Source organism: Lissotriton helveticus, chromosome 7 (genome assembly GCF_964261635.1).
Source record: "Lissotriton helveticus chromosome 7, aLisHel1.1, whole genome shotgun sequence".
NCBI classification, from domain to species: domain Eukaryota; kingdom Metazoa; phylum Chordata; class Amphibia; order Caudata; family Salamandridae; genus Lissotriton; species Lissotriton helveticus.
The window spans coordinates 1,597,318,481-1,597,341,895 of NC_136068.1; the positions used below are offsets into that span (position 1 = coordinate 1,597,318,481).

Here is a 23,415-nt window from a genome sequence, read left to right on the forward strand (position 1 = left end):
GCTGAGGCAGGCGCATCTCCCGCAGCACTGCGCCAGGGCCCAGCGGGCAGGTTTCTGCTGTGGCCAGGCAGCAGTGGCAGGAATGGGGCAGGAAGCAGTGATGTGGCTTGCGTTGTTTTACCTGCGTTAAAGCTGAGTTCGTCGGCTTCCTGCCCCACATAATCGTACACGGCCCGCACGCGCACTCCGGGGACATTCACAGGCGGCCTAGTCATGCTGCAAATCAAACACAGGAGCGGGGTTAGTCACAGACAGCCGGCCGAGGGAGGGGAGAGCAGCACCCCGTCCGGTTCTCCGGGTGAGTCACACAGTTATTAATGATCGACAACAACCCAAACAATGTGCTGAAGTAGCAAGCATCAGTGTGCTTCCAATGCTGACCCTGAGGAGCAGTGAAAGAAACCCTCATTGGACTTTATCCCCTTTTTAGTACAAAGAAGGCCACAGAAATGTACATTCATATGCCAAAGCATTAGGATCTGGAAGACCCAAAAAAATCAGCCAAATCCTAATGTTTTAGCAACACCTAGCACCCACCAATGGGGCACCTAGAACCCACGCATGCAACTCTTAACACTCACCATTGCAATCCCTAGCATTCACCAACGTAGCACCAATAACCCATAAAATGTGACACTCAGCGTCCACCATTGTAGCACCTAGCACCAGTCAATGCATCACCTAGACACACAAATGCCAGACCTAGCACCCACCAATGTAGAATTTAAAACCCCCCAAATGGAACATCCAGAGCCAGCTAATGCAATACATAGCACTCACCATTGCAATCCTAGGACTCACCAATGTAGCACCAACAACACATAAAATGTGACACCCAACATCCACCCGCTAATGCATCACAGAGACCGCCAAATGCCAGACCTAGCACCCAACACTGTAACAAATAGCACCCACCAATGTAGAATTTAAAACCCCCAAATGGAACATCCAGAACCAACTAATGCAATACATAGAATCCACAAATTACACATCCAGCACTCACCATTGCAACTCGTAGCATTCACTACTGCAACACCTAGAACCCACTTATGCAGCAAATAACCAAGAACACATCCATTCAGGCTTCCTTTCTTCCAGCTTCAACAAATGTCAGAATACTCTATCATACTGCAGGTGAACAGGTTTGAGCTAACTCTTGATATGGCCTGGTTATACACTTATGCACGGTCATCATCTCTTGCTTCCCTTTCTAAGCCCACCTAACTGGACCTTTGGGAAGAAATGTATCACGATCCAGTTCTCATCCACAGTAAATCATCGGTCAATGGGTGTCCTTGTTACACACAGAGCCTGAACTCTTTGTTATAATAGTATATACTGTTCTCTATTAAATCCTTACCCATTTTTGGGTCATGATTCTGATGGAAACATTTCCGTTTGCATCCATTCCCAAATTATTTGGCTATGTTAAACGGTGATAAATCCCATACTGAAGATCTTGGAAGTTCACTGCACACCATACATACCCTGAGTTAATATGTACTAACCCTTGAACATTGCTGTTCAACTAGTTGTTACTCCAGCCCTATTTCATATTGTTTCAAGAAAACCTTAGTGTGTGAGTTTCAAATGCCTTTGTATTCCTTATATCCATATTATATGTGGGATAAAGTACCCCCTGCCGTACATTAAAAGCAGGGCCACTGGAATTATGCAATTTTGCAGCCGGAGAATTTATTGCATAATTATGTGTATTACGAAGTGGCCACATAATTCATCATCTGGTGTATAATCTGCAGATCCTAACAAAAGACATGGGGGTATATTTACAAGCCCCTTGCGCCACTTTTGCGTCACTTTTCCCATGTTAAAAATGACGCAAAAGTGGCGCAATGGGCTTGTAAATATGCCCCATTGTTTCTAGCTCATCAAAAGTTACAAAAAATGCAGCAACACATATTGCTGCACTGTGGAAGGCCCTTCGCAAAAGTTGACCAGTCCTCTTTGTCGCATATTGATTTATTTGTGTTACAGACTGGTACTAATGAGGTCAACCTTTGCCACATAATTTGGTACTCCCTGCTGCGTAATTCCAGTGGCCCTGATTATAAGGATATTGCATGTCAATGAGAAGTTTTATGACTGTATAGAGGAAGGAGGGCGAAGGCAGAGTTCATTTATAATACAATGGAACTTCAAGGTGACTTGCAATATTCTTTTAATGTTCTGCAGATTTTTTTTATTTTTTTTTATACATTACCCTTCACATTAATTGCTTAAAACCTTAGTGTCTTGCTCTTTCATGTTCTTAACAGAAACAAGATTAAAAGCAGAATTTGTAATGAGAAATTAAACGCACCAAAAAGCAGTTAGTAATTTAAAAAAATATATTAGAATCAGTTTCATTTAAGTTAGGTTAAAACATGATATAACTTAGTTTGTGTAGAAACATGCAGAGATTCTCTCTTTCCATTAATGGCCTGCTGTATGGAAAAAAATAACATGTTGCCATGCATATCTCCTTTCTTCTGACCACTTTTCCTTTTTTAGAAAAATATATATCACTAGACGGAAAAGCCATTTCCTATTTTCCTCATGTAAACTGCTGCTGTAATTATGGTCTACCTCCCTTTCACCCTCGCTGCATGCTCTGGCAGCAGGCATGCTGATGTCAGAAATCAACTGTAATAACTTATTACAGTTGAGCAGCTAAGTAATTTCTACAGGCAACAAGAGAAGTTACAAGTCTGCTATAATAAGGAAATTAGAGAGGCTTTTATACAGGAATTACAGGCTCCCATGTATTACTGTGCCTTTGCCTCTGCAACTGCATTGTCCAGTGTTCAATTTTTGTAATTTTGTGATCTCAGAAGACTTCCGATTTTTAGCCCAAGACGATGCAGTGTCACAAACGAATCCATACATGATCCAAATGTACGCATTTTCTAAAGAAACGTTATTAATCTAACATTAGGGTTTTGTTTGTTCTGAAGCCCTGCCAGACTTAGATTTAAAGTGCTCCCCAATTTTTCTTCCCAAATGTGGAGCCAGAGGGAAAAAATAACTTTTTCTGACTTATTGCCCAGTTAGTCTAACTATTGAGCACCAATCGTCTATAATGTATCTCTTATGGACTTCCGGCGATGTCTGGAGAGGGGAAAGGGCAAAAGACAGTCTTTATTATACCAAGAGGTGGTCTGCCCCCTTCGGACCCTGTGTTCTCAGTTTGTGATAGCAGGGTAGGTCACACTGCTGTGTGCCTGTGAGTGTAAAGTGGGCTGACCGTGTGAGCTCCCAAGGCTTGAATGAGACATAAAAACATTGTAGGCTCTGAACTTGGTCTCTCCTCCCTCCTCTCAGCCAGCCTCTAAACCTGCCTCTGGCTCTGTCCAAGTCTTTACTATGAAAAAACTGGGAGGTTTTCAAGACATGGACAGCTAGATTACCTACTATTAAGATATTTATTATTACTACCATTAAGTGTGTGTTTTTAGATCCAGGCCAGTCTGCTTTTACTACTATTATCATGTTTTGGGTCAAAACAAAGGAAATATTTTAACTCGCCAGTAAAACTTGTCTTTTTGAGGGAGAAAATGAGAACATCAGACTTGCCATCTTGCCACATGTTGAGATAAAATTTAGCATAAACTCTTACAGTTCAAAGGTTGGCATCATGTCACTCGTGATACTATATAGAGCAATCGTGATACTATATATAGCACAGGGCAGATGTGTACTTGCTGTGGACTTTCACTTGCAGTATGAGAAATAAATATGCTTCCCTAATGTCACTGGCAGAGAGCCAACTGCAGTGCATCTTTTCACCAGAGCCCATGTTCGATGAAATTCCATCTACCCCTGCTGGCATGTTTTAGTTCTGGTTTGACAGTATATCTATCCACGACCTCATGTTACTAATTCTTTAAAATATACATGGATTGGGCATTAGCTGCGCCCAGAGTAGTATTTCTCACTCACCTCACTATTGGCTGCTTGTGTATCATTCCATCACCTATGGTGTATTTGATTTGCTATTCATTACTTTAAAATATAGAAATAGTAGGCTTTCACTTGTTACAGGTGAGCATTTTTCTGTTAGGCTTTGCTGATTCATTCTGTCTCCTATGGAGTGCTTTCATTCCAATACATTAGGGACCTTTACCATGGTTAGCTGAATGAAAATACTCACGTACCACGCAAGGTACAAGCCCTTGACGCAAAGCAGCACATAAGACTACTTTGCATTTCTTTAGGATTACTTTACAGCATTAAACACGTTTTTCTCTGGAAAGTAAATACCAAAACAACACTTTGCACCGATTTGTGTCCCAATGAAAACCCATTTCAGTGTTAATAAACCTTGGCCTTCATTCACAGAGGAACATTGTAGCCCCAGATCCCCAAACACTGGCTCCCCTTCCCACTCACGGTTACTGTGCTCTCACCTGCCTTCGGTCGGGGTGATGCTGCGCAGTCTCACCTTGTCCGGCTCTTTCGCTTTTTTCTTTTTTACGATCTGTCTCTCTTTCTCCGGGTTCCACTCCTGAGGAAGAGGACAACAGCATGTGTTACATGCAATGCATGTAATCCTGAGGAGGAGTTTCAAAGCATGTTTATTTGCAAAGAGCTGCAAATCTTCCTGTTATCAAATCAGAATACATTTTGGCGTGGCCTTCCTCAGGAGCAGGAATGACTGATGATTGGTCAGTGTAACAGGCTGGCATTTGGGTTCTTGTTTCCTCCACCACAAAACCCAGACACTGCCCCTTGTTTTCAATACGGAGGATTGGAAGGGTAAGTGTTTGATCTAACATAGTCTCCCACAAGAATGAAAAGGCTTGTTCTAAGCCTAGATAACACTGTGAGACACAGCACGGGTTGGACCTTACCAGTGGCAAGCATGGTGGGGCATGGCAGGGTCTCATTCTTGCCTGCTCGGAGCCACCTCTGACACAAGGGCAAATCCCTTAGCTGGTACCCTGTCGGCCACGACAGGGTTATGTCCACGCCTGCTGTCGGATTTTACAGCGTCACTCTCTTGTCAATTAAGGGCATACATTTGGAAACTCCCTCATCTATTAGAATCTTGTCCAAGACCACCCCCTGCCCAGGAAGTTCAAGCCCCTTCAGAGTTAAAGGCCCTCGCACAGTCACCTCCTTGCAACTACAAAATGCTCTATGGAGACACCTCTATCTGCACAGAGACCTCAATCCTTCACGCAATGCAGCGCATCATGAAAATTTGCTGCGCTGTGCTGCAAGGATGATAGAAGACAGTTCAAGTTCAAGTTCAGAGATTTGTATAGCGCACTACTCACCCATAGGGTCTCAAGGCGCTTGTGGGAGGGGGAGCATTATTTATCGAATAGCCAGGTTTTAAGTTCCTTTCTGAAGGAAATGTGGTTCTGTGTGAGGTGGAGGTGAGTGGGGAGAGAGTTCCAGGTCTTGGCCGCCAGGTAGGAGAAGGATCTTCCTCCCATGGTGGATCTGTGGATGCGCGGAACTGCGGCAAGCGCTTGGTTGGAGGATCTTAGTTGGCGGGTGGGTGTGTAGAAGGACAGTCGTGTGTTGAGGCAATCAGGTCCTAGTTTGTAGAGGGCCTTGTGAGCGTGGGTGAGGAGACGGAATGTTATTCTCTTGTTGACGGGAAGCCAGTGCAGGTCTTTCAGGTGGCCGGTAATGTGAGCTTGGCGAGGGATGTCCAATATGAGTCTGGCTGATGCATTTTGGATGCGTTGGAGTTTTTTCTGTAATTTGGCTGTGGTTCCGGCGTAGAGGGTGTTTCCATAGTCCAGTCGGCTAGTGACCAGTGCGTGGGTGACCGTCTTTCTTGTTTCGGTGGGGATCCAACGGAAGATTTTTTTGAGCATACGGAGTACGTTGAAGCAAGAGGATGAGACGGCGTTAGCTTGTCTGGTCATTGATAGGGAGGAGTCTAGGATGAAGCCCAGGTTGCGTGCGTGGTCTGTGGGTATGGGTGCTGTGCCCAGGGCCGATGGCCACCAAGAGTCATCCCAGGCAGAGGGTGAAGATCCTAGGATGAGAACTTCCGTTTTGTCTGAGTTAAGTTTTAGGCGGCTGTTTTTCATCCATTCGGCTACTTCTTTCATGCCTTCATGAAGATTGGTTTTGGCGGTGTTAGGGTCTTTGGTGAGGGAGAGGATCAGCTGGGTGTCGTCAGCGTAGGAGATGATGTTGAGGTTGTGTTGTCGCGCGATGGATGCAAGGGGGCTCATGTATACGTTGAAGAGGGTGGGGCTGAGTGATGATCCTTGTGGGACTCCGCAGATGACTTCGGTGGCCTCTGACTTGAAAGGGGGGAGTCGGACTCTTTGGGTTCTCCCGGCGAGGAACGAGATGATCCAATCTAATGCTTTTCCTTGTATGCCGATGTTGCTGAGGCGATGTATGAGGGTGCTATGACAGACTGTGTCGAAGGCGGCGGAGAGGTCGAGTAGGATGAGGGCAGCTGTTTCTCCGTTGTCCAGTAGCATTCGGATGTCATCTGTTGCTGCAATGAGGGCGGTTTCGGTGCTGTGTTTGGCTCGAAAGCCGGACTGTGAGGGGTCGAGGGAGTTGTTGGATTCAAGGAAGGCGGCGAGCTGGCTATTGACGGCTTTCTCAATTACTTTGGCTGGGAAAGGGAGGAGGGAAATGGGACGGTAGTTCTTAAGTTCAGAGGGGTCAGCTGTGGGTTTCTTCAGGAGGGCAGTGAGTTCGGCGTGTTTCCAGCTTTCTGGGAAGGTAGCGGAGTTGAAGGAGCAGTTGATGACATCACGGAGATGGGGTGCGATGATTGAGTCTGCTTTGTTGAAAATGTGGTGGGGACAGGGGTCGGTTGGCGAACCTGAATGGATGGAGTTCATTAGGCGGATGGTGTCTTCGGTGGTGATTGGGTTCCAGGCGTTAAGGTTGTTAGAGAGCTGTTTGGTTTTGGAAGTGGGTGGGGTGGGCTGTTCTTTCGCAATGTTCTTAAAGCTGTTATGTATGTCGGCGATTTTGTTGTAGAAGAAAGAGGATAATGAGTCGCAGAGGTCTTGGGAGGGAGTAATGTCGTTTGAGGCTGCGGTGGGGTTGGTGAATTCTTTGACGATGTTGAATAGTTCCTTGCTGTTATGGGCGTTGTTGTCGAGTCGATTCTTGAATGCTGATTTCTTGGTGGATCGAATCAGCTGGTGGTGTTTGCGGGTGGCAGTCTTGAAGGTGGTCATTTTGTCGGTGGTTGGGTTTTTTCTCCATGTTTTCTCGAGAGTACGGCATAACTTCTTGGATTTCTTAAGGTCATCGTTGAACCAGGGGGCCTTTTTGCTGTCTTGTTTGGTTTGATGGTTTTTCAAGGGTGCTAATTCGTCCGCGCTGTGAGTGATCCATTGTTTGAATTTGATGGCAGCTTGGGTTGGGTCCGATGAGAGGGCGGGTGGGTTTTGGTTGAGCGATGTGAGGAGTTGGTCGGTGGTGATTTTGTTCCATTTTCTTCGGGGAATAGGTTGAGGGGGGTTGTGGGTCGGGGTAGTTTTGTAGCTGAAGTGAACACAACTGTGGTCCGTCCAATGGAGAGCTGTGGTGCGATCAAAGGAGATGTGTTTGCTGGAGGTGAAGATTGGGTCGAGCGTATGTCCGGCTACATGGGTGGGGGTGTCAACAAGTTGTTTGAGGCCGAGATTGGCCAGGTTGTCAAGAAGGGTGGTGGTGTTGCTGTTGTTCTTCTTTTCCAGGTGGAAGTTGAGGTCTCCCAGTAGAATGTAGTTCTCGGAGGCGAGGGCATGTGGAGCGATGAAGTCAGTGATGTCTTCGCTGAATTGTTTACGGGTTCCTGGAGGGCTGTAGATGAGGGTGCCTCTGAGTGTGGTCCTAGGGTCGGTGTGGATCTGGATCTGGATCTGGAAGTGGAGGTGTTCGGCGGATGTAAGGTTATCGTCGGAGCTGGTCGTGATTTTGATGGTGTTCTTGTGGACGATGGCGATGCCTCCTCCTGTTTGGACGGTGCGGTCTTTTCGGATGATCTTGTAATTGCCGGGATGGCAATGGCGATGTCGGGTGTTGATGATGCGTTCATCCATGTTTCAGTAAGGAAGGCGACGTCCGGTGATGTTGTGTCGAGTAGATCCCAGAGTTCCGTGTGGATCGAGCGGGTGTTCAGCAGGATGCACTTCAGGTGGTTAGAGTCGGGGCTGTGTTTGGGGTTAGTGGAAGTGGTATGGGTCTTGATGCTGGTGAATTTGCAGGAGTGGCAGGCGAAGGGTCCATGGGTGTGTCCTGGGGCAGCTACGCAGCATAGAGGTGTGCGTCCGGGGTTAAGGGCTAGGAGGGTGGCGGCGTCATACGTTATGCTGGAGGGGTGCGGTTTGTGGGGGCCAGGGGGTCTGGCGCTGGGCGCGGTCCAGGCGCGGACGGGCGTAGACGGGCTTACCTTTGGCGAACCTTCGGCGCGCATGGGGCGCGATCGCTGCGCGTGAACGCTGCGCGCAAAGGCATCTGTCATAAATGGATAGTGGAAGGGGAGGGGCGGGGGAGGGTCAGCTGGGAGGCGGGAGGCGGGCTGGAGGTGCTGGTTAAGGCACAACAAACAAAATGGTGGGGAAATCGAAACTGAGCCTGGGCGAGATTGGGGCACAGGGAGGAGAGACGCTGAGGGCAGTGGCACCGGCACAAACAGAATATAAATATCGAATTACAAAGCCAAACACCAATACAACCTGAGCGCTAGCTGCGAATGCAAAATAAAATGACTGAAATGACACGAAGTGCACGTTTACAGAATGCAATTTAAAAGGACACAAAGTGCACGTTTTCAAAGCGGCAGCATTGGCAGGCAAAACAATGCGGCAATAGCAGGCAGGCGTATAGCGCTACGATACCAAATTCAAGCTGTGCAAAGCGCTATGGCAGTCGGGCAGGGGGCAATGGGAGCGACCGCTTCCTACGAGGTAAGAGAGGTCACAGAGGATCAGCAGGCAAGGCAAGCCTTCTCAGTCCGTGGGAGGGAGGGTCAGCTGGGAGGCGGGAGGCGGGCTGGAGGTGCTGGTTAAGGCACAACAAACAAAATGGTGGGGAAATTGAAACTGAGCCTGGGCGAGAGTGGGGCACAGGGAGGAGAGACGCTGAGGGCAGTGGCACCGGCACAAACAGAATATAAATATCGAATTACAAAGCCAAACACCAATACAACCTGAGCGCTAGCTGCAAATGCAAAATAAAATGACTGAAATGACACGAAGTGCACGTTTACAGAATGCAATTTAAAAGGACACAAAGTGCACGTTTTCAAAGCGGCAGCAGTGGCAGGCAAAACAATGCGGCAATAGCAGGCAGGCGTATAGCGCTACGATACCAAATTCAAGCTGTGCAAAGCGCTATGGCAGTCGGGCAGGGGGCAATGGGAGCGACCGCTTCCTACGAGGTAAGAGAGGTCAGCGCAGCTTTACTTATACAAGGAGTCCCCTGGTGACATTCACTTTAAAAATGGCTGCTTTGTATGATGCTCGTCCTAGTGCTACGACACTAAGGTGAGTTTTTACTCTTTTTTGGCTTTATTCTGCTGGTATACCCTCCAGTGCAAATCCCTGCACGCAGATGACTGCAGAAAGGTCAAACATATAGTATGTGTGATGTGCATCCAGCACACATGACATCTGTTCTCTTCTGGTGTGGATGTTTGCTTGCCCCACTATTTGCGCCTGTTTTCACTTGTTATTGTTTTGATGTAAAGCTAGAAAACCTACTGGCGTTTATGCTGATCCGCACCTTTTGCATATATGTCCAGAGATGGCCCTTCACAGCTCCAACTGGCTTTGTTGCTGCTCGAACGACAACTTTCAAGGCTAAAAACGCTTAGCATGGGAAAGTTGATCAATGCTGCAATTGGGGGCGCTTCCCGCTGCATGAGCACCAGCACAACATTTTAGTACATCTGGGTCATTGTGCTCATCTATTACTTATTCCAACAGCACGTCTCACCTCAAACTGTGGCCAGTTCATCATCATCCCAGGGCCATGCCTGTTCCGCCACCACTTGAGGTCATCCTGGTCTTTGACTGATACAATGGCCTGCTTCAGATCTTGATAAACAGCCTGGATGCTGCGGATACAGGAGAGCAATGCTGAGCTGAAGACAGTGCTGGGGTCTCCTTCAGAAGCCATTGATATGAACAAAACACTTTGACATGAGCCATTAGTTCAACAAACCCACTACCCTCTCACTCAGTAGCTGCCTCTCCACAGTAAACCCCCCACTCCGCACATGCCATTGGTACTGTTCTCGCTGTGGTATAGATGTATGGTGGGGTTTACTGGTTTAGTGATTGGATACCTACAGTACCCCGTACCACAGTTGTGCCATCTTGCATCACTATATATTCTTTGGCCTTTGTTTGCCCCTACGCCGACTCCTTCCCCTCTATAATGACCGCTTCTCATGGGTCCATGATGTCTACTTAAGTCACTTCTTTTTATGCAAAAACAACAATTGATGGACAGAATGCAGAACAATGTCATACATTCACCCCAGTACAGAGATCTGGGCCTAAATCCATAGTTTTTTGCTCACCATGCCATTCCAGTTTGAACCCAGCCATATGCAAATCAGTCTTGACCCTGTGCCCCATGGGAACAGTCCAGCCCGAACTGCCAAGCCAGGTCCTCCCTGGAATGGAAACAAGCACCCTAAGACCGGTTTCGGGCTTTCAACCCTCATCAGCCAGGATAGCTTGATTCCAGTTGAAATGGAGAGCATGGGACTCAAGTCTGAGCATACCCGTCCCACTCGGGTGACAAATGCAAAAACAACAATTAATGGACAGAATGCAGAACAATGCCATGCATGCACCCCAGTACAGAGATCTGGGCCTAAATCCATCGTGCCTCATGGGCTGGACTGTCCCCATGAGGCACAGGGTCAGACTGATTTACATATTGCCATGTCTGAACTGGGGTGGCCGAGTGAGCTAAAGAATGATGATAGGTTAAACCCAGATCAGTTGACTGGGGGTGAGTGCTTGCAATGTTCAACACTCCACCCATCATCCCCTTTGGTTTTGCTTTGTTCGCCCTAAGTTGGCAGGGTATGCCCAGACGTGGGTCCCTTGCTCACTTTGCCACTGGATTCAAGCTTGCCTGGCTGATGAAGGCTGATTAGCCAGACACTGGTCCCAGGATGCTTGTTTCCGGTCCAGGGAAGACATGGCTTGATAGTTTGGCCTGGACTGTTCCCATGAGGCACAGGGTCAAGAATGATTTGCATATGGCCATGTCTGAACTGGGGTAGCCGAGTGAGCTAAAGAATGATGATGGATTAAACCCAGATCAGTTGACTTGAGGTGAGTGCTTGCAATGTTCAACACTCCGTTCATCATCCCCTTTGGTTTTACTTCTTTTTATCCTCTCGTTCTGTTCCCCCTCATCAGGCTCCTCCAAGCTCCCCAAAGTTTCTCATCTCTCTCCTTCCACCACCCCACACTTCTTGTGCTTCTCCCATGAGTTACTTCTAACACCCCTCAAACTGCAGCACACCTCTATTGACTCCCCCATAGTTTTGAATTAGTTGCCTTCCTTTTTTCTTCCACAATTGGGCCCCTCTGTTGCTTCTATTGTGTCCCAAATTATCCTCTTTCTTTCTCTCCCTCTTTACTTGCCATCGCATACATGTTGTAGCACTGCCAAATCTTTTCCAGATCACACGATCGTTTAGTCCCCCAAAAGCCTCTGAGAAGCTTCTTGCCAAAGGACACCTCTGATGGCCCTCTCTGTCTGTACAGAGTCACTTCACTTCTCTCTGCATCACTAATTCTTGGCACTCTACTCAGTTACCAGTTTCTCCATCTTTGTGGTCCACCAATGTTCCCAAATTAACTCTCTAGAGGTTACCTCTCCCACCTACAGAGCTGTATTTCTTTCCATGGATAACCATCATGTAGCTGCTGAGCCCCCTCTCTCTCATCCAACCCCTGTTCCTCCTGAATCCTTTTATCTAACCTCCCACCATGGTGAACACCACGCACTTCAGAAAATGTTGCATGTGCATCAACCAACCCCCTTGGAGCACCTCTAAATCCCATTCCCCATGCCGTGGCGCACCTCTCGTTGCTGGTGATGTCCAGGTGCTCGTGGATGGACATCAGTGAGTCCTTGAGAAAGAGGATACGCTTCTGCTCGTGCTGCTGGCTCTGCTCAAACACCGTCTCCATCTCCTCCATGTACTTGGGATTATAGCGGTTCAGGTCCTGCAAGGCCTTCTCATACCTCTGCTTCACCTGGAAGAGGATGGAAGCACTGACAACATGGACCTGCCAGAACAGCACTCAACATACATCACCACCTATATTCAACGCAGGTAGGGTAAACGCAGCAAGACCTTACATTCACCAAGTTAAAGAGACTCGGAGTCCGATTACGAGTTTGGCAGTACTGCGCCGGGTTTGCCCTGTCGCCACATCACCAAACCCGTGGTGAGGCTGCTCACTAGATTAGGAGTTCCCCCCTGTCTGGCGGGCTTTTTTTGGTGTTCCCAATGTGGTGCCTCGAAAAACAGGCACCACAATTGGAACGCCAAAAACTGTTTCTGAATGGCATGGGCTGAGAAGTCCATGCCAACGGTGAACTCCCCTTTTTCACCGTTCTTCTATTTTTAACATCATATAATTGCCTATTTGAATAAATGTATTTTAGCAATTATACTGATTTTTAGACTTTCACTCACTGTCACGGGCCCCCACTTAGTTTTAGAAGTGCCTCCCTGTCTCCAGGTGTAGGCCCGCTCCCTATCAAACCAAGTTTTTAGAGAGCGAGGAATGTCAATGATGAAGCATGACACCAGGTGGTGTGTGAGGACAGTCCTTCACTTTTTGTGAGATGCCAGCACTTTCCCTTCGTAACTCCTAGCTTTCGGTTAGTCATACTCTGAGCAGTTTCTTTTGTGTATTCATTGCCATAGAGTAGCCTTCTTTGAATCAAGGCATTTACTATTGTCACATGCTGAACAGGTTCAATGACGGCCCACAATGATCTTAACATTTTAAGCTGTCAAAAAACATACTGTGGGTTTTCAGTGATAGTTTGATGACACTCATGATGACTAGATAACCGACCATCAAGGAAGCTGTAGGACAGCTGCCTATAGTGCCCAGCCATTCATAGTAAACAGAGGATACCACCTCAGTGGATACCATCAGCAGCTTACAATTCTGTAGTAAACGCCCGATACACTGTAAACCTGCTTGTTAAAGCGTATTGTTCCATAATGTCATAGTCATGTTAGTGGGAGAATTAAACACTTGTTGAGGGTAGGGCCTGCAACCTCTCACTTGTGGTTGAAGGGTATTAGATAGAGTCTTTTATTACCAATATATTTGCAATAAATTCCTATGAAATAAAAATAATTAATTGAAGATGTAGGGTTTGGTACGTAGACTGAATTTTCTTTGCTTTCTTTTTCCTCCTTCTTTCAATCTTTTATTAGAGCTTCATTTAGATATCCAGTTTATCATTTTCTTCCCCAAGATATACAGAACAGTTTCTAATATATTCTTTGGTAAAAATGTCAGTTATCGTACAGTTTTTTTTAAAGGTTTAGTAGACTGAATTTCCTTTTCTTTTTTTTCTTCAATCTTTTATTTCATAAACAGAAATATATATAATTTTGGGTAAAAATCTTAATTATGGTCCAGCTTTTAGTCACTAGAGATGAATGAATACTAGTAAAGCCAAACACTTGTTTCACCCCCTACATTGGCACGCTAGCCTGGGGCTTTATCAAGACAGAAAACTGAAGAAATACACAATAACTACTGAATTTTTTGTATTTACATTATAGTGCCTTTGTCAAAAAAGTGGCATGCTATAAGAATATGAACTGCACCCCTGTGAAAACGCTGCACATGTAATAGCTATCCAGCTAGATGGTGTACTTTTTATTTTATCCTGAGTCAATATGTGTAATTTGTGAAGGGTGAAAAAATAAAGGAAAAGTCTATGATAAAAAATGTATCTATACTACTATTGAAGATTTCTTATACTGCTACTTAATTTGGTAGAAAGTATTAACATTCACTGGCATAATACAATGAGGTTACCTTACGTTTCCCTTCATTTTGCCATTTGCAATAACTCCTTAACTTTCATGTTCTAATGGTGACCGCGGAGATCTTTTTAAATTAAGGTTTGTTTTATAGACTATGGGGTATATTACCAACAAGTAGCGATATTTTTAGCTAAATAGGCTTAGCGACAATTTTTTATCGCTGAGCATCGCCGGAATTTATCACTGAGATAACGTGTTATTAGCAACGTTTATCTACAAAGCAATACATTTTCCGGCGATAGCAGCGAAATGCGTGAATATCGCTGAGAATAAGTGAATATCGCTGAGAATACAGCGATATTCACGCATTAGCGACAAAATGCTCTTAGCCATATTATCCACCTCCCATTGGATAACATGGCTAAGAACTGGTCTGGGCAGATGTTAGTATTTGGAGATATTCGCGCTTAGCGTGAATATTTCCATCGCTACGCCTGCCTTGCTAATGGGCGATAGCAATGTTAGCGACTGTTTTCAGTCGCTAACAGTTTGGGTACACCCACTTTGCATGTCATTAGCGATAAATATCGCTAACATGGAAAGCGGGCCCCAAACCGCTCGCTATCACCTAAAAGCTGTCGCTAACTGCTGTTAGCAACAGCTTGCTAATAGGGTAATAGGGAATTTTTGCCGCTTTAGCGGCGATAATTCTATCGCCACCCTTGATAATATGCCCCCTTGTTGTTTGGCTCAGGAGAAGAAGTTGAACTGTTAAAACGGTAAGTGTTTGCTTGGGACGAGTACCAAAGACAATTGTCTCCTAGATTTCTACATTTTAAATATTGGCTTTAGCGAATTAAGATACAGGTAGTTTCGGATAAATTATTGATGCTCCGCACTTTACTAGCAGGAACGAAAAACATGAAAAGGCCGAAAGATAGAGAGTTACTGAATCATACCATGTATAGGCGGGGTTGGCTTTCACTCTGGTTCGGTCCCTGCGGTCCTTGAGTATGTGCCTGGGATGCCATATTTATTTCTCTAAAGGTGTCCTAGTAGAGTGCATGAATATGTGAAAGAAAAAATAAATCTGTCTGCTTAACCTTACTTCTTTGATGAATTATTTGTCTTTTTTTATGTCGTACCATTTGGGAATCTATTGCAATTCTATTGGGAATAACACACTGTATAATACTGTTCAACCATCAGCATCTTAGTTTTGTCCAGGTAGAGTTTCCTGAAGTTGGGGGACATCCACAAGCGAATGATGGATAAGGAATTGGCCAAAGTGGACACTCCATCCACGAAAGACATCACTAGGTTTGACAATCAGACATTCAGTTGGATATCTTCTGTATACATGTAAAATGAGGTTCCCAAAGCAGAAAGCAATTAAGCTAAAGGAAGCATGTAGATATTATATAATGCTGATGATAGGTTGGAAGCTTAAGGGATAGTTGATAGTTGTTGCACTCACTCTGTAAGCATTTGTCTATGATCTGACGAGAAAGATGCAACAATTCCACAACTTTACTAGACATACCTATATCAGCCAGCCTTTACACTATGACAGAGGGAACAATCGTGTCAAAGGCTGCCGACAAATCCAGTAAGTACTGCTAGGGCACCCGAGCCTCCTTTGTCTTCCGTTATACATAGATTACCAATAGCTGAAGCCTCAACCCACTCAGTGCCCCTGCCCGGTCAGAAGCCCATCTGAAACAGGTGTGTTGGCATGTACGTCAATATGATTAGAATGGTACTTTTGCAGGTCGATATTAAAGCCATGATATTGTGATGTAAGTTACACAGCAGAAAATATTTCTGCAAATTGACTTTATGATGCATGTGTCCTATCACTTTATTCACATTCTTTATACAGGGAGTGTCCTCGTGACGCAGAAGAGATCCCACTCCCCTGCGTCTCTTTTCCCACCTCCAACTTTTCTGTTGTCCCTGAAGACAGAGCTGGTCTGCTTCTAGCGCCAGATGCCTGGTGATGTGTCTCCACGGCAGAGCAGGGCCACTGCTAATCAGTCCCCTTTCTATGTCCACAGCTCGAGTTAAAAGAGAAACCCATGATGCACTGCTCATCTGTGTCATGGTGCTGTCCTTTCCAAGCACGGCGCAGCATGGTGAATGGCTACTCCCTGCCCCACTCCTCTGAAATGTAAAGGCACTCTTCTTGAGATCTTTAGCGTTACAAATAAGCAGTACATAGAGAGTACACTTTCCTTCTTTCCCTTTCTTCCCTGTATAAATGATACATGTTTTTATCATTATGGATGTTGGTTTTATCACTGATAAATCGCTACTGTTTGTTTAACCACAGCATTTTAGTCCAAGGCATATAATACCAGTTGGTAAGCCAAGGTGTTGTTGAACTGACTCCGCGCGCAATCAAGCGACCTTTAAGAGGCACTGACCGAAGGGAAGGGTTTTCCACATGCCCCAATGAACAAGTTACTTACCTTCTGTAACACTTTTTCTGGTAGATACAGTATCTGCCTGTGGATTCCTCACCTTGTAAATATCCCCTGCGCAGCAGCCAATCGGAAACTTTTGTAGCTCTCCACGCCGGCGAAGTCATGGACGACATCACAGAGGGTACGACTCCACTCGCGACCCCGCTGACGTCACTGGATCCATAATAGTGCCTCGTCGGCGTGATGACGTCAGTTACGCCCTTTTTTCCGTGCCCCCGAGGCACACGGACGGACCGACATAACAGTAATAGTATACATAGTACACAGTATTTAAAACAGCACACACAGTGTGAAACCAATGCAATATGCATGAACATATAAATATATCTATTCAAAATGTATAAACAAATATACACTTAGCAGGAATAGAAGAGTGGACAATGGGGAGGCGGGTGGGTCAGTGAGGAATCCACAAGTAGATACTGTTTCTACCAGAAAAAGCGTTACCGAAGGTAAGTAACTTGCTCTTCTGATAGATACATCTGCCAGTGGATTCCTCACCTTGTGAATAGAATCCCACAGCAGTCCCCACTCCCGGAGGAGGGTGTCCACTCTGCTATACCAAGAAATCTTGGAGGACAGAGCTCGCAAAGTGGCCATCCCTCCTCACCTCGGAATCCAAGCAGTAATGCAAAAGTGTGGAGGGAGGCCCAAGTTGCGGCTCTACAAATATCCTCAACAGGTACACCCCTAGATAAAGCAGACGTTAATGACTTTGCTCTAGTAGAGTGAGCCCTTATACCCTCAGGAGGTTCCTTACCAGCAAGGGCGTAGCAGATCTTTATACACAGGATTATCCATCTCGACAGAGTGTGCTTCTGCACCGATTTTCCTCTCTTACAGCCAGCAAATCCAACGAAAAGCTGGTCGTCCACACGATAGTCTTTAGTCCTATCGAGGTAGAAACTCACCGCCCTCTTAGGGTCTAGACGGTGAAGCCGCTCCTCCTCCTTGGTAGGGTGAGGGGGAGGATAAAAGGTCGGGAGGATAATGGACTGCCCCAGATGGAAAGGAGTTACCACCTTAGGCAGAAAAGCAGCCCTGGTCCTAAGAACCATTATCTCAGCATCAATAGTCAGGAATGGGGGTTTCGAACTTAGAGCTTGAAGCTCACTTACCCTCCCTGCCGAGGTAATTGCTACAAGAAAAACAACTTGAAAGAAAGAAGTCTCATGAGACACTTATGTAAGGGTTCAAAGGGTGAACCCATCAAGTAAGTCAAGACAAGATTCAAGTCCCATTGAGGCACAATAAATGGAGTTGGAGGGAATTTGTTGGTAAGACCTTTGATAAAACGTAAAACAATAGGTGACTTAAACAAAGTCGGCTGGTCCGGCAAACAAAGGAATGCCGACAAGGCCGACAAATAGCCTTTTACAGTCGCCACAGCAAAACCCTGCTGGGCCAAAGAAAGAGCAAAATTAAGAAATGTTGACCAAACGAGCCCTCAAGGGGTCAATAGACTTCTCTCCACACCAGGAAACAAATTTGGACCATCTATAGGAATAGATCGACTTGGTGGAGTCACGCCTGGCCGATAATATGACATCCACCACATCGTGTGGGAGAGAAAAAGAATTCAGGTTGCCCCGTTCAATCTCAAGGCATGAAGGTGCAAGGTCTGGAGGTGGGGGTGTAGAACCTGCCCCTCCATCTGAGAGAGGAGATCTGCCCTGAGAGGGAGACAGAGCGGCGGGCACGAGGAGAGGTGGAGAAGATCTGTATACCACACCCTTCTTGGCCAATCCGGTGCGACCAACATAACTTGGGCCCGGTCTTGGCGAATCTTCCTCAGAACCCGAGGAATCAAGGGTATGGGAGGAAACACGTAAAGGAGTCGTGAACCCCAACTCAACTGAAACGCGTCCCCCAAAGCTCCCTGCAGCGGACACTGGAGACTGCAGAATGAGGGACAGTGAGCATTCTCGCGAGTGGCGAACAGGTCCACCTGACGTGACGAACCACCTCTGGGTGAAGCCTCCACTCATGGTCTGCTGAGAACTGCCGACTGAGAGTGTCTGCGCGAATGTTCAGAACTCCGGCCAGATGATTTACCATCAGACAAATCTGGTGGTCCTGAACCCAGGACCAGAGACGCAGAGCTTCTCTGCAGAGAAGATGCGACCCTACTCCTCCCTGCTTGTTGACATACCACATCGCGGTCGTGTTGTCCGTCAGGACCTGAACCGACTGACCGCGAAGGGAAGGGAGGAAGGCCTTGAGTGCCAAACGAATCGCCCTCAATTCCAGAAGGTTGATGTGAAGCAACCTTTCCTCTGTAGACCAAAGACCCTTGATCTCCAGATCCCCCAGAGGAGCACCCCACCATAGAGTGGAGGCATCTGTGATCACTGTGGCAACCAATGGAGGCAGATGAAAGGGCTTTCCTTGAGACAGATTGCCCTCCACGCTCCACCAAGACAGATCCGCTGCAGTTTCTCTGGAGATCCTCACAGACTCCCTGAGATCTCTGTTGTGCTGATACCACTGCCTGCGGAGGCACCACTGGAGTGCCCTCATGTGCCAGCGTGCATGGTTGACCAGGAGAATACAGGAAGCAAACAGACCGAGGAGGCGAAGGACCTTCAGGACTGGAACAACCGCTCCATTGTAAAATAAGGGAATCATTTCCTGTATGTCGTGAATCCTTTGAGGAGGGAATGCACGACATACAGTTGTGTCCAGTACCGCACCTATGAACAGGTTGCGCTGGGAGGGCACCAGGTGAGACTTGGGTACATTTATCGAAAAACCCAACCTGTACAACAACTGAGTTGTCTCCTGCAGATGATGTAGCACCTTCTCTGGAGACTCTGCTTTGATCAGCCAGTCGTCCAGATAGGGGAAAACCGGAATCCCCGACCTTCTGAGATGTGCTGCCACCACTGCCATCACCTTGGTAAAGACTCGAGGTGCAGTAATAATTCCAAACGGAAGGACCGCAAACTGGTAGTGCTGCGAACCCACCGTGGAACAGAGATACTTCCTGTGCGACTCCAGGATCGGAATATGAAAATACTCGTCCTGCAAGTCGAGCGACACCATCCAGTCCTCTTCCAACAGCGCTTGAAGAACCTGCGTAAGGGTGGGCATCTTGAACTTTCCTTGTTTCAGATACAGATTCAAGATCCTGAGATCCAGGATTGGACACAACCTGCCATCCTTCTTGGGAATCGGGAAATACCGGGAGTAGCATCCCTGACCCCTCTCCTGCTCTGGAACCACCTCTATCTTCTGAGCAAGCCACTTGACAAGGAGGGTAAGTTGGAGGGAATTCCCTGAAGGGAAGAGCATATCCATTTGCCACAAGATTGAGAACCCATTGGTCTGTAGTGACCGATTCCCAATCCCGCAGAAAGTGGGTAAGCCGACCCCCAACAGGACCAACATGACTGGGAATGGGGAATCTAGGACTGCTTTGCTGCGGTGATAGGAGGTGAGGTATAAGAGGAGGAGGAGGATTGACGACCTCGAGGACGACCTCTGCTTTTTCCCCTATAGGACTTGTACAGCGTATTTTGTTGCTGCTGTTGCTGCTGTCGAGGCTGTCCTTGCGGACGAAAGGACGACTTTCCAAATCCTCTATACCTTCTGAAAGATCCTCTAGATTGAGTCTGTAAGCAAATAGATCTTGCTGTGGCCTTGCAATCTTTGAATCTCTCAAGAGCGGCATCCGCCTTCTTACCAAAGAGTCCTGTTCCATCGAATGGTAAGTCCAAAAGAGTAGCCTGCACATCAGAAGAAAAGTCTGAAGACTTCAATCAAGCCCCCCTTCTCGTAGCTACTGCAGAGCCCATTATCCTTGCCACTGAGTCAGCCGTATCTAGGCCGCTCTGGATGACTTGACGAGCTGCAGCCTGGGTATCATCCAAAACCTCTTGAAAATTTTTCTTATCTTCATCAGACAGTTTTGGCAGCAACTGCTTAGAAGAATCCATCAAGGCATGGATATATCTTCCCATCAAGCAAGTAGCATTTGTAGATTTCAACGCCATGCTTGCAGATGAAAATACCTTTTTGGCAGACCGGTCAATGCGCTTTGAATCTCTGTCAGCCGGAACCTGAGGAAAAGCCCCTGAAGACTTCTTTGAACAAGCCGCCTGAACTACTAGGCTCTCAGGTGAAGGATGAGCCGACAGAAATTCTGGATCTTCAGGTGCCACCCTATACCTCCGTGCCACAGTCCTGGAGACCGCAGGAGCAGATAAAGGCTTCTTCCAAACCTCCAACACTGGCTCCAAAATTGCCTCATTAAATGGTAAAAGAGGTTCAGACACAGATGAGGGAGAATGCAACACTTCAGTTAGAAGATTGGATTTAAACTCCGTGGTAGGCAGAGTAATGTCCAGTAACTCCGCAGCTTTTCTCACCACGATATGATAGGGAGCTGCATCCTTAGAGGGAGCATCCGGGCCAGGCGAAAAATCCCACTCAGGTGAGACATCAAGACCACTTGCGTCCTTTAATTCCGCAAAATAGTCCTCAGATTCAGGAAGTTCACCTTCCTCCATCTCTTGCCGATAGCGTTCCTCCTCTACAGCCCTCTGGGCTTCCCTCCTGGATCGGATCCTGGGGGCTGGAGTCGAAGGCTCCACAACCGACTCCGTCGGCCTCGGGATCGGCGTAGAACGCGGATCCGATGGTGCCACAGACTCCAAACGAGTACAACCAGACTGCGCCGGAGAATCTCGATACGGCGCCGGAGATTCTCGAAACGGCATCGTGGCTCTCGGCGCCGGAAAGTTCCAGGACTGTGTCACTGGCATAAAGGGCATAAACAGAGCCTGAGCATAAGTTTGGGGGAACACCCAAATTAAATGCAAAATGACCCATGGAACCCGCAGGTGCACCGGATGGGTACATAGCCCTCGTAAAGACGCCATACATTGCGTTAAGGTAATGTGATGGGTCCTGACCTGGAGCCGGGAATGGAGGATAATTACACGTCGTCGTCCCTGAAGCCGGTGCTCCTGGAGTCGGGCCAGCCGGCGCCGATAAAGGAACCTCCTCAGGCTGCTCCTGATCCTCATGCTCTGGCTCAACCTCATTAAGATTCGGAGAGTGAACCGAATCCGAGGGAGCCGGCGTCGGAGATCGAGAGAACTCGACTTCAGAAGTTACAACCTTCACTGGTGAAGCCGGATTCGAAGGCAAAGAACCGACGTCATCTCTGTGACGCCGAGAAGAAGATGACTTTGGCGCCGATTCTTTATCAGAGTGGCGCCTCGAAGAATGCTTCTTCTTCTTATGCTTCTTCGAATGCCCCGAAGCCGACTTCGAACCCGACCTGGATTCGGATCGAGACCTTGACCTCGATCTTGATCTTGATTTTCTTTTACTCGCTTTCTTTTCTTTTTTCTTCATCTTGGCCATAAACAATTTCGCCTCCCTTTCTTTCAATGCATTCGGGTTCATCTTCCTACAGCACGCACATTCTTCGACGTCGTGATCGGAAGACAAGCACCAAACACAGTCCTGATGCGGGTCAGTAATAGACATTTGCTTCCCGCACTCTCTCCAGGGCTTGAAACCGGACTTTCTTCCCGACATTTTAGAAAGGAAACAAGAAGAACAGACGAGAATACTAGGAATTTACAAAGTAACTACGGAGAGTCCCAAAAAACCGTTGGCGTCAACGGCGCGGGAAAAAGGGAACTGACGTCATCACGCCGACGAGGGCCTATTATGGATCCAGTGACGTCAGCGGGGTCGCGAGCGGAGTCGTACCCTCTGTGACGTCGTCCATGACCTCGCCGGCATGGGGAGCTACAAAAGTTTCCGATTGGCTGCTGCGCAAGCACAAGGTGAGGAATCCACTGGCAGATGTATCTATCAGAAAATTTGGTTCGCTTCTTTGACCTAGAGAAGAGGGACCTGGAAGTAAGATGGCTGACAAGTCAAACAGGATGCACGCGTCTCACCTTCTCCGTCACCTGGTCACACTTCTCGCGCTCTTCTTGCAGCTTTCTCTGCTTGTCGACGGACACATCCGGGTTACCCTTGCTATTGCTGTCTCTTATCGTCGCCACCTGCTGTTTTTTGCACGCCTTGTGGTACGAATTCTTAGACTTTTCCACCTGCAGAAGAAACATGGAGAATGGTAGAAAGGCCTGGGCATGGCTGATTGAATTTAGACCCCTTTGCATCACCACTGCTATTTTTAATCATACATTTATAGCACAACATCATGTCGACTTGCTCACTTCTTAAGAACCCTGTGCCATTCCGTTGTTCCCCTGATGTTCTCCTCTGTGAAGCCGGCCTTGCTGCTAATGGGGACGTTATGATTTGCAAGTCATCTCCTGTATAATCTTTTTAGTGCCCCCTAAACTCTTGCAGGATTTCTCATACTAGTTTGGCCAGTATTGCATTTTAATAACTATTGATTTTGTGTTGCCGTTGTGTGGTGTGTGTTTTATGAGTTTAAAGTTGCTTATTTTCCTGCATTTCTTTTACACATCATTCTAATATCGCACACTCAACCCGGGGGTGTCAGTAGGCTGTATAGGGAACTGACTGAGGTAAACTCTCAGCATGCAAAGTCCGCAGTAGGACATTAAATTGCTAAATAACAACAAGCATTGAAAATGCAATAGGTCTCGCCTTTAATTAAGTTAAAACCAGTTGCTTTGCTAATGGTATTGTATAGCAAAGGAAATGGCTTTAACTTAATGAAAGCCGAGACCTATTCCATTTCTAATGCTTGTTCAATATTATATACACGCCATAGTTGCTGCTTATTTATCTTATACATCAAACAACCATTTACAAAGCCAATAGTCCTGACTTGTTGTAGGTATGATGTTACTTGTATCGCATATCTGGATGCAATGACCAACAGCAAAATACGAGTTGGAGGGCACACTATGCTAATCACATATTGTTAGCTTATGTGTTTTTAAGCCATGCATTTAATTACATGAGCCACGCCCCTTTGAGAGACCCCACAGGTTT

At 46.8% G+C, this 23,415-nt stretch overlaps 1 protein-coding gene across 5 annotated transcripts in view; it reads right to left on the reverse strand.

Moving 5' to 3' along the window:
• Window positions 1–23,415, reverse strand: part of LOC144770566 (protein kinase C and casein kinase substrate in neurons protein 1-like) — a 232,088-nt gene that overhangs the window by 11,107 nt on the left and 197,566 nt on the right. For 3 of the 5 annotated variants that reach the window (XM_078655195.1, XM_078655196.1, XM_078655197.1), the window contains exons 5-9: window positions 22,383–22,538; window positions 12,034–12,209; window positions 9,919–10,039; window positions 4,407–4,504; window positions 122–216 (exon numbers count right to left, since the gene is read on the reverse strand). In XM_078655195.1, the coding sequence (XP_078511321.1) occupies window positions 122–216; window positions 4,407–4,504; window positions 9,919–10,039; window positions 12,034–12,209; window positions 22,383–22,538 (646 nt within the window). The remainder of the gene's footprint in view (window positions 1–121; window positions 217–4,406; window positions 4,505–9,918; window positions 10,040–12,033; window positions 12,210–22,382; window positions 22,539–23,415) is intronic. The other 2 variants (XM_078655199.1, XM_078655198.1) reach the window with 2 other exon arrangements.